Here is an 11,571-nt window from a genome sequence, read left to right as displayed (position 1 = left end):
AACAGCCATGCAAGACATGGATGTGAACTCAGCACAGAAAATTTGAAGTCCCACTTCAGAAAATTTTACATTTTAAACATGTTCTTGAAGCATTTTTCTGATGGTGGAAGATTTATTCAAAGTAATTTGAGCTTAAAATAGCATTTTTAAGTATTTCTTTATTAAAATTGTGTGAATAAGGAGCAGATGAAAAAAAGAATGCAGTTGTAACGTAGAAACTACAATCAGCAAGAGAATCCGGGAGAATCGGGTCCTTCTCTTCCGGAAATTTTATGATAAATTAATTTATTCATTTTCGAAACCTGTTTTTTCTGTTTCGAGGTTACAGGTAACAAAAAAAGGTCCTCTAATTTTTATTATTTTTACTTTTTTCCCCCCTTGGACTAATGTGGAACAGCAAGTCATCAAACTGGGTCACAGAGAGACAGAAATACAGTAAAAAATGTCATTCTGATACATCTCCTGCAGTTAATGGTGAATCTCACCGTACTCGGAGGATTTCTGAATGACCTCATGAATCCAGACATGGAGATGTTTACCCATGCTTTTGTAGAGCTTGCATAAATAAATACATTTGATCTCTAGATATCATCTATGAGAAATACAGACATCTCTCCATGTTGCAAACAGGCTAAAAACATTTGGCGTAGCTCCTCCCACGTGCGTCTGGAGCGTCAAGTTTATGGATACTATTTTAGACAGTCAAATCCAAATAGAAGCAGCCGGCGTGAATTTAATGTGCATTTCGTGTTTGGTGGGAACACAGCATTCCTCTATGGAGAAAATATAGACTCAATGCAATTTGTGTGTAACTTTGGATTTGTGTGTGTGTAATTCTTGATTTGCAACACATACAATACATTTTGTCCATGAGTACAACAATTACAAAATTAAAAAAACTACAGAATACATTTACATAAGCAAAATTTTAAATTTCAACAACTTGAAACTAACAGCACACACAAAACTGCATTTATGAACAAATCTGATGTGAGACTCTTCACGCCTCCAAAGATTAATGCATTTCAAAGCTGTTGTAATTTTATGTTGTGCATTTGTAAATTTTATATTGTATTTTATTGAATTTCATAATGTTTGTACTTTTGTACACAAAACATATTGTAATCAAGAATTACACACCCACATATCCAAAATTGCGTACAAATCAAGAATTACACATGCACAAATCAAAGGGTAAATGGCGTATACTTGTAGCGCTTATCTACCTCTCTTTAAGGCTCAAAGTGCTTTACAGTCAGAGAGCCATTCACCCATCCATTCACACACTGGTGGTTGCTCCGCTGTTGAACACCGGTGCCAACCTTCCACCAGAGGCAATTTGGTGTCTTGCCCATGGACACATTAATACATGGGCGGGCAAAGCGGGAATTGAACCCACAATCTTGCGATCAGGAGTCGACTGCCCTACAGCTGTGCCACGGCCACCAAGAATTACAAATCCAGTTACGCATAAATCAAGAATCACACGTACACATCCAAAGTTACGTACATATCAAAAAATACATGCACAACTATGGGTGAGTCTATTTTCTCTCCATATTCCTTGAACCAACGGTTCATCCTAAAACTCAGAGGCGAATTTATAATAAACTTCTACCACGCCACAAAAACTATATCCTACAAAACAATTTTTTTTTTCTTTTTTTAATCGTGGCTTAAAAAATCAGGGCATAATCTTAATAAAAAGACCACTGTGAATGCTCTTACAAGAGTCCACAGCCACTTTTAGCAATGCTTCTACTTCAATCTTCTTATTTTTGAGGGGGAATTTGAAAAATACATTAAAAAAAAACAATAAAACCTTTCATACCAATAAAATGACAACCGCACGGATTTGACATTGAAATCTTTTATTAAGACAAGAACTCTTTAGATTTTTTTTTTTCCTTTTGTAAAAATGTTGGTGTGAACCAATACAAAATATGCATGGTCATATGAGAAACATCCGCTTCACTACACAAAGGAAAAATGTCACCTGGCAACAGAGAGAAGTTTCCAATTTATCAACGAAAACAATGTTTTGTTTTTTAAGAGGAGGGGGGCGTCATAAAAACCAATCCACACCCCTTACCGTCTTGCCCCAAACCCTTCCTTCCTCCCAGGTGTTAAAAATGAGTTTCACCCAAAAATCCAAGACGTTACAGATCATTCATAAAACTGCGTCACAGTAAATACAACCACCATCGTTTCTGGAGAGTTATGCGTGATACTTGATTGACTATCTGTCGTCACATCCTATAATTACTAATTAACAGATACTGTATGAGCAAAGTGTTACAGTGGAAGAAGAAGTCTCATGAACATCGTTGTGATTTGGGTAACACTGACTGTACATCATTGTTGTCTGCTTAGCAAATCTAGTCGTCTTTGAGAACTAGGTCTATGCAAAATAATATTTAACATTTATTGTAACAGTGCACCATATTCAGAACACAGTAACATGTACAACTGAGTAAAAACATGTACACCTTGTGATTACCTAGCGTCGTCAACAGCTCTTGAACTACTGTGATATACTTGGGGCCTGGAATTTGCATTCTACCTGAGATGCAGAAAAACGACCATTAAACACTCATGAACCTGAGAAAGCGAGAAAAATAAAACAACACACTAGAAATGATGCTTAAAAAAAATGCCGTTATCATAATGATGCCTCGGACCACCATCTTTAAATGTTTTTCCGTTAAAAAAACGGAACCGTTTCCATGACACCGCATTGCTGTGATCTCGAAAGCATTTTTTTTCCCTATATTCTAATATAATTTATGCCTTCTCATAAATGCTTTGAAGATTTCACTGAGTGAGTCAGCGACGTTGACGAAGTGATTCTGGCAACATTGAACTTTCTAAGAACAACGTATTGGCATACGCCGTAGTATTCACTTTGTAGCCGCCACACTGGTAAACATAGAAACCCTTTTTATTTTCAAGCAGTGAACTCATTCTAATATTTGTAAATTCTGTAAATGGGATGGAGAGTGTACACAGATATTTAGAAGGGATTGAACCTACAAGATCATAAGTAAGTAAGGGATTGGGAATACTTATTGTTATACGCCTCAATATCAGAAAACGAAGGCACTAAAATAAGTCCTTCAGCCTTTTCCTTTGTGATGATGAGCTTCAAAAGGTCAGTTTAAGGCAGTGGTTAACCTTTTTTTTTCTTGTTTTTCGTTTAATCTGCTAATCCTCTCTCGCCTTGGTCAGCGCTGAATCGTCTTCGTAAATGATGGAACGATGTTTGCCTCCACAGTTGTGAGTCACAGCAGAATAAAAACCTGTGTAGACTGCTGAACAAAATAAAGAGATCTTTTCTCTTTATCTCTTTATCTTTTTTTAACAAAAGGCTACTCCTCTGTGAAGGTTTGAGGCTGCAAGATGGGAGTAGAAAAGTTCTTAGAGTAAAGCTGTACACAAATTTCTGAGAAGCTGTAGGAGCCGGTGACCTTACAAGATTCGACACTGACCTAAAGATAAAATGTCTGTACAGAGCAATGAAATATGACAGATTCATTTTTGTTGAGCTTTTTTTTTTGTGTACAGGCAATGGGTTGGGTTTTTAAGCCAAAAGATGACCTCTTTTTGTGAGGCAGTAGATGACCTTTTTTTTTTTTTTTTCTCAACAGAAAATGGTGATTTTTACATGGACATGATGCATTTACACGACAGTAAAAGTAAAACATTTAGCACTCCTTTATTCCCTCTGACACAGCTCATTCAAAAATTAAAACTGATAAAAGTCGTAACAATTCACAGTTAAATGATCCATAGGTTCTACCACTGAAGGTCAAGAGGAGCAGTCTAAATTGGGTTTTCATTTTATATGTAACATTAATGTTTAATGTGTATCTGGCACTCATGTTCTTATATTTGGTCCGGGGTTTACCCCTTATTAGGAAGGATGAAAATAAGATAATTCAGACGTTTAAAGTCACAAAAGCAGTCATTTCTCGCATTCTAAACAAGCTAAAGTAAATTCTTACTAATGCTAACCAACAACCTAACCATATATTTTATGACAAAATTACAAGAAGTAAAGGGAACAGCTAACCTGATTCCATTGACGGATAACAAACGAAAAGCATTCATACATCTCAGGTATGTTGAGTTTCAATCAGTATCTCTAATGCCAAATTACTGGCTGCTGACAGTAGTGTTATAACAAGTATCATGGTGGGTTTGATTGATTTTTCTGAGCTTTTTGGTCAAATTGCTGCAAGATTTCACAGGTAAACCCCCCTCTTGCTCTGGAGTCATTTAAAAACACCACGGTTAAAGGGCCTATACCACGCCAATTCAACCTTTTGAGCTTTTATGTGAGAATAATGTTTATTTCTCACTATAAAAAACCCAAAGTAGTATTTTGATTCACTCACACATTTCTGAGCATTCCTCTGAAAACCTCTGCACTCAGCACCAGCCCCTCCGAACAATGAAAACGAATGGGTTCTCACGAGCTGATGTCACAAAGTGAGAAACGCCTCTTTTAGGAAGACTCTGCACTGCCAGCAACCGCCCCAGGCTAACACCAACACCCAATTTCTCTACAAAGCTAGCTGTGCTCAGCCGCTAGCTTTGTTGCTTAGCTAGCTGTGCTCAGCCGCTAGCTTTGCCATTCAGCTTGCTCCGCCGCTAGCCCCGACTATCACTACAACCAATGTAGCGATGGCCGGGGCCAGATACATGGTCTGCACATCCATCTTTGCAAAAGTTCAAATGTTCGTTTTCGTGGGCCAAACGCAGACAGGATGCCGGCTCTAAGATGACATCTTAGAGATCAAGGTTTATGTTTCTTCCGAATAGGAAAGAAAAATCACGAAAATATTTCATAAATTATTTGTTCTTTAGTTTGCCAACGGTAATGTATGATCATTTATATGGATATAGTTTACTCTGAAAGGTTTAGGAAAAGCGTGGTAAAGGCCCTTTGATAGTTTTTAGACTTCACCCAATGCACAGCCCGTACCAACCCTGACATTTGCAGCAGACCCCGACAGCTCCAGCTTTGTTTAGACGACCACTTTTGCACGGCATCTGTGATTCCATCAGAGGAGCTGCAGTGCTTCAGAAGCCGCAAACTGACCAGAACAGCATAAATCATACAGAATCTAAATTTTATTGGGCATAGATTATTGTTTCTACATGTTTACACTACGTAAACCTAAGTAGTGGCACCGGAACTTTGACTGGGGATGACATTCTTTAATTACTATACATTATTTGTGCTCCTTTTGTTTGACAACACTGTAAAGAATGAGCAATAGGAATTGAAGTAAGACTGTTGGTAGTGTAAGACATTAATTAGGTATCATGGAAATACAAGACCGTACCCAAAAGTAGGGCTTATGCGTTTGGGAAGATGAAACAATTTGCCTCTAAAATGCTGCCAGCACAGTTTAAAGCAGTCTTAATGGGGTCTCTAAACTGCACCAGTCATGAAGTGATATAAAAACTGCTGCTGGTGGAATCCTGGGAGTAAATGTCAGATATTAGGGGGGGAAAAAAACACTAAGAATGTGAATACAATAGGCCCTACTTTGAGCGTTCTATCATGAAGGTTACAAAAGCAGTGACTACAGTGAACCTGATTCGTAGGGGATGAGTGTAATCGGCACCAAAGGACATTTGAGCCAACATGAGGAAACGTGTTGACACTCCCGTTTAATTTACTGAAGGCTGCAGGAAAGAAGTATGGATGAGCTGGCTTTTCAGATCTGGTCATACAAGCTAAAAACTAGCAGCACACATGAACACCAGACCCTTTTAATCTCCTCTTTAAAAGCCAAAAGCAATAAGTGGGGAGTACAAGGGGAGGAAAAATAAAATTCAATCCAACAAGCTTTAGAAAGAAAACCATAAAACAAAAGAAATAGAACAAGGCACAAAATTGTCTGTAAAATAATCAATCTGTACAGTATAGGACATGGAGGTCCAGGAAGGGTCGGATAGGAGACTCAACCTCTTCTTATCCCTTGGCCGTACCAGTCCGATTTTCCACCTTTTTCTCCTGCCTGTCGCTTTTCTTTAAATCTTGCCATCCTTGCTCCCACGCTGTCTTGTAACCAATCAGAGTTTGACATAATACTCCTGCAGCACCATGACCACCAGCAACAGCATCCCCACCCGTCTCTCCTGGCCTGTCCGCTTCAGATATAGTACTCCTTCTTCTCGTCTGTGTTGTTGTGTCCCCCCTCTGCGTTAATGATGGCCGTGTCTGCGTCGGCTGCATCGTCCGCCCCTTTGGCTTCGTGAGTAAAGTAAGTTCCTGCAAAAGAGGAAGTACAAATCAGCCAAAATCTTTATAACTTCTCGTCCTGTTCCATCTATTAGGAATGAAAAAAGAAGTCTTTAGATCTCGTCATGATCAAGTGCAATTGCAAAGTTTGTGATTTACCTTTGTGTCTGGCAAAGTATCGACCAAGAACAATGAGTGCACAGAGGATTGCAAACATCACCACGGCAACCACTCCTCCAATGACAGCGTGGTCAATTTTCTGTGGTGCTGCGCCAGCTCTGGAGTCTGAAAACAACAAAATAATTTCAAGATTATTAAATCTTCCCAGACAATAAGGGAACTTCCACACACAATCTCTCCAGGCCACTGAGGAATTTTAAAATGGACATATAATTGTTGCACTTTTTGGCCTTCCTGAATGAGCAAGGTTAAAGAAAAAAAAAAGAGGGTTATTTCACAATGAAACAGTAACCTGCCTGCAATTGTATTGGAAATTCGCACACTGCAAAATATACTATGATTTAAGAGGCCATTTCTGGAAGCTATAGAGCTCAATCACCAGGAATAGACACGCGTCTGGAGATGAATTGGCACCTTGTGTCCCCGTGCAGAGAAATACATGGCTGCTCCAGGTGTCAGAGAGTATCACCGTCCAGCACTTAGCCAGATTTATCCGTGCTCCACAGAAGAACAAGGCAAAATTTCAGGCCTTTAAATTTCCCGTCTCAGAATAGTTCAGAAGCATTTATCAATAGTCTATATCTGTGCACATTTGGACTGATGGAAGAGTGGTGGGAGGAGGGGGGGATTGCTGCTCTGGTCTTTGCTGCATGAGAGAGCAGCTCAATTTTCTATCAATCTCGCTAGTCATGCCCTGAACTTGAATGATTTTGATAAAAGACGAGTGGTGGGTGCAGAATTTCTTCGCACTTTGAGGGCGTAATAAGTTGAGTTGGAGAGTCCAGGACTGGCGACGCAGTCCCACGTAGAGCTAAAACAACTCCTCAATCAAGCGGCAGGCACTTAGCGTGAGGGCATGTTGGAAGAGGCGCAACAATAAAAGTAATTAATGAGAAAAGTTTGGATCCAGTTGAGCGCGCTCCTAAAATAGACTCGTCTTCACGGAGTCCGCCGCTGCTGTGCAGTGGTGTGTGCGAGGCGGGGGGAGGGGAGGGGGGGTGTGCGAGGCACAGTTTGTTTACTGTGTCAGGAATGTCAGATAGCCCGGCTCATTCCCAAAGGAGAGGGAACGGCCTCCGCTCCATGCTAATGAAAATGCACCCACTAAATGGCTCGCGCTTGGTCCTGTCTGGTTTCGCGCCCCCCACCCCCCAGCTCCCATCTACTCTTTGACACATCCACATGGAAACGATCAGGATGCCGGCTCCCTCTGTGCACCATGGGAGAGTTTGCCTAAACAGGTAGAACATCTGCGCTATCAACTGTTATGCTTGGTAGAGTTTTATGTAGCCTACATTAGCCGCATGGCTAGTTAGCCGTTTATCAGGTTCTGAGTTTACCACGGATAAAGTCTGTAAAACACGGCCTTAAATCCAGTCAAAGCTAATGCAGACAGAAAACACTTTTATTAAACATGTTTCAACCATTTGTAGTGCACAATTTTAGTATATAGACTTATAGACTCAACTGTTACAAAAATGTTCAATGTTTATTTGCTCCAGTCTCAACAGTATGGCTGTTCATGCACAAAATGCAGTCTGTAAACTTCAGGGGTACATATAGAATACTGTCATATCTATACATGATAAAAATACATATCTTGAAACACCGACTGCAAGCCAAAAAAAGGACCACACCCACAACGTGAGTATCCAGCAAGTCACCCACAGACTTTGCTGCTTTGTGCCAGATATTGTCCTCGGGATTGACAAATAAATAAATAAATAAACTGTTTGTACTGGTTAATATTTAAAACTTCAACGACGTGTCACTCTGTAATGTTTTGAGATAAATTAAGTTGAGAGTTTAAAGAAAAGTATGTGTTCATAAAAAAGATCAGAGATCAGAAGTGTATTTTATTAAAATTTGAAATGTTAAAAATTAATTAATTATTATTAGTGTTTTTGTGAGAGAATTTAGGAAATGACTGTTTGATTTCCTGCTGTTCTGCTGAAACTATGTCCTAAAAAATATTTATTTTTAAATTTAGACCAAAAACAGCATAATTATAATAAAACAACCACTGGGAATCATTTTACGGTAGATAAAAACACTATTGGAATGGATCTTTAAGTTTTTTGTATATATATTATCCAGTTCTGTGTTTTGGAACATGATAGGACATTGAGTAAAGTCTATCAATACTATAATTTACAAGCAAGTGTACGTGTGCTGGATGGAGCTTCACATTCTGCTCATTTGAATAAGTTATGCTACATGTGACATTGATTTCAACACAAAACCAGCAGGGAGCTTCATGTGCTGTTCTCCACGTGCGACAAACAAAACAGTGAACTACATCCTGTGAACTCCAACCATCGATTAGATAATTTGTTCACTGATGGCTCAAATTCAAAGTTAAACTAATAGGAAATATATTTCTTCCATTTAAAAAAAACAAAAAAAAACAAAAAAAAAACTTTTAAATTTGTAACTTCAATAAAAAAGGAGTTTTATAATACATTTTTAAGTACTTTAATAATTATGTTCATGTTTTCTGAAGCTCCAAGTATGACATAAGAGAATACAGATGGCTTTTAGAAAAAAAATTGTGTTAAAATTTTTTAAAGTTTTTTAAAAGTTTTGAGAAAAAGGCAAAAAAAAAACAATTGGGATAAGGAAAGAAATATATCAGCACATGAACTATAATCATGAGCCAAAATATTAGAAACAAAGACAGAGAAATACACACATTAAAAGTTTTTTTTTTTTTTTTTTTTTTTTTAGCTTTTCCTTTTGTGTGTTTGCCATTACAGCTGATGTTCGTTTATCAGCTCCTAAATATGAATATCTGTTTTCTTAGTGCACTGGGTTTTATAAAATCATCATGCAGAGCATGAATTGACCTAAAATTAATCCTGGAATTTGTCTCTTAATCCCAGATCTTTACAAAGATGTGAGATATTGCAGACAAGTTAAAAGCAAGCTGTTGTAGAAAACAGAAATCAGACCAAAAACTCAAAAAAAAAAATCTAAAAAAAAATCTTTCAACAATAAACATAAAATAAACACCTCTTTGACTATAATTCACTGTGTACATTATAGTGTTCTTTGGTGCTGCCTGACCCCTATCTCACCTACTGTAATGAAGTATAGAGAAATAAACCTAAATGTTACATAGAGGACACAAATAAATTCTTTACACAGTCAAAATGATTAAAAATACCAGATCTACTAAATTATCACATTTTACTAGGGTTGGGCACCGAAGTTCGGTTCCAAGTAGGAACCGTTATGATTTGCGCGGTTCTACCGAAACCGAAAGATGCGGCTGCAAACGGTGCCGGATTTCGGTTCCAAATTTCATTGAAGTTTCATTTGTCTGTGGACATGTCAATCACTTGTACTCCCTTCTGATTTTTTACGATTCAGCCTATCTATTTACTTTCTTGTGTTCGTGGGCGGGCTCATATAAAACCGCCAACAGCGCATGCGCGCGCATCTAAAATGCCGAAGCAAAAGCGCTCGAAGGTCTGGCTGTATTTTACAGCAAAAACGTAAAATTCAGCCACGTGCAACCGATGCAGCAAGATTATCTCGTGTGGCAGAGGTAACACCTCAAATCTTAGCAAACATTTGACCACGCATGGGATTGCATTAAATGCAGAAAATTGCACGGTCTTTCACTGCTGGGGGGGTGTAAAGCGTGAAGGAACACACTCTAGCACATCCTCCGGAGCTAGCATGAGCATTTTGGGTCAAGAAGAAGAAGAGCCCGGTGAGGAGGACCCAGGAAACATTGAGAGCAGGCATGACACATCCGCTGACGGAGACGATTTTGACAGCAACGTCGGTGGGCGGGACTTTCGCTGTGAATAGTGGAGTTTCCGCAATTTTTAAACAACGCTGGAGCCCCATCCCAAAATGAAACAATGAATCGTTTCCTCCTTGTTGGGCTGCTAATAGCAGAAAGCTCGGCTCGGCTCCGCCCACCACCACAGCGGGTCGTCATCATCTGCTGCGCTTTGCAGCCGTGTGATTGAGATTTATCTTCCGCCTTATTTTATTGAAATAAAATATTGCTTTTGCCCAAAAACAACTGCAAATAAATGCCACATTCCTGATTTAATTTAATAAAATGTCAGGCTAAAATTTCAAGGACGTTTAAGTTTATTTAAGACGGAGTTTTATATTATGCTTTATATTACGTGCGCACAGCTGCACGGCAGGAGGGAGTCTGCGCTTGTTTGAAGCCGTTCTGCTTTGGATTTAGGAAGATAAAGACATTATTTTTTATTACTGAAGTACCGCAATAAGCACCGAAAGGGAACCGAAACCGAAACCAAAGCACCGCGGTAGCACCGGAACCGCATCAGATCCCATCGGTGCCCAACCCTACATTTTACTAATATCAAATAAAGCGTATATCTATTCACTACCAAATAACCTCCAGAAAATATTATTAGTAGGGGGAAATCTCCATAATCTAGGAGGAAGAGAAACATTTTAAATAACCAATAGTACAAACCAACCATGGGGGATTTTGTGTGTCTGTGTGCACAGAAAACTTTTTAGAATAGTCTGGGGTTTGAACAAAAACAATGCAAAAAAATATGATAAAATACATTAACAGTTATGGTATGGGTACAATACAAGGAAATATAAATACTAACATGTAAAGGTAATTGTAAGGAAGTTAATGATAACAACTAAAGATTGAAAGAGTATGGAGTCATATATTAACATACACTAATGTTATTGTTTCTTTTATTGTTATTGTATACTGATAATGAACACAATGATTGTTACATTTTAATTATTTTTCTGCCTGCTACCTTTGAACATGCTTTGCATTATTATTACTATATTTTTGTTGTCATCATGATTACTATTATTATTTATAAGTTTGATTGTTTGTATATTTATTTGATTTGATTGGACAGTCCACATCAGAAACATTGCTGCAATGCCCCAGAATTAACCTAAAGGCTATTTTTTATCCATAGTACCCGGACAGGTGTTTAAAAATGGTCAAAAAACAGGCCAGAGAGATGATGTTTCTCTTCATTTTTACCCCCTATAGAGAAGTTTAAATTCATTCAGTGTTAACTCAGAAGTGTAATTTCTGTGTACAAAACACATCAACAGTAAGAAAAGCAGACGTTCATGTCTGGAGTATTAATCCAAGAAAACAA

The 11,571-nt window shown here is 38.4% G+C and overlaps 1 protein-coding gene across 3 annotated transcripts in view; it reads right to left on the bottom strand.

The window, feature by feature from the left end:
• Window positions 1-1,854: 1,854 nt before the first annotated feature.
• Window positions 1,855-11,571, bottom strand: part of cadm1b (cell adhesion molecule 1b) — a 217,655-nt gene continuing 207,938 nt past the window's right edge. For all 3 annotated transcript variants that reach the window (XM_024276687.2, XM_024276685.2, XM_024276686.2), the window contains 2 exons: window positions 6,416-6,541; window positions 1,855-6,286 (listed from right to left, as the gene is read on the bottom strand). In XM_024276687.2, coding sequence (XP_024132455.1) covers window positions 6,168-6,286; window positions 6,416-6,541 — 245 coding nt within the window. In that variant the 3' untranslated portion in view covers window positions 1,855-6,167. The remainder of the gene's footprint in view (window positions 6,287-6,415; window positions 6,542-11,571) is intronic.

Source organism: Oryzias melastigma, linkage group LG13 (genome assembly GCF_002922805.2).
Source record: "Oryzias melastigma strain HK-1 linkage group LG13, ASM292280v2, whole genome shotgun sequence".
Lineage (NCBI taxonomy): Eukaryota > Metazoa > Chordata > Actinopteri > Beloniformes > Adrianichthyidae > Oryzias > Oryzias melastigma.
Note: the sequence above shows the minus strand (reverse complement) of the source record. Positions and strands in the feature narration are given on the sequence as shown.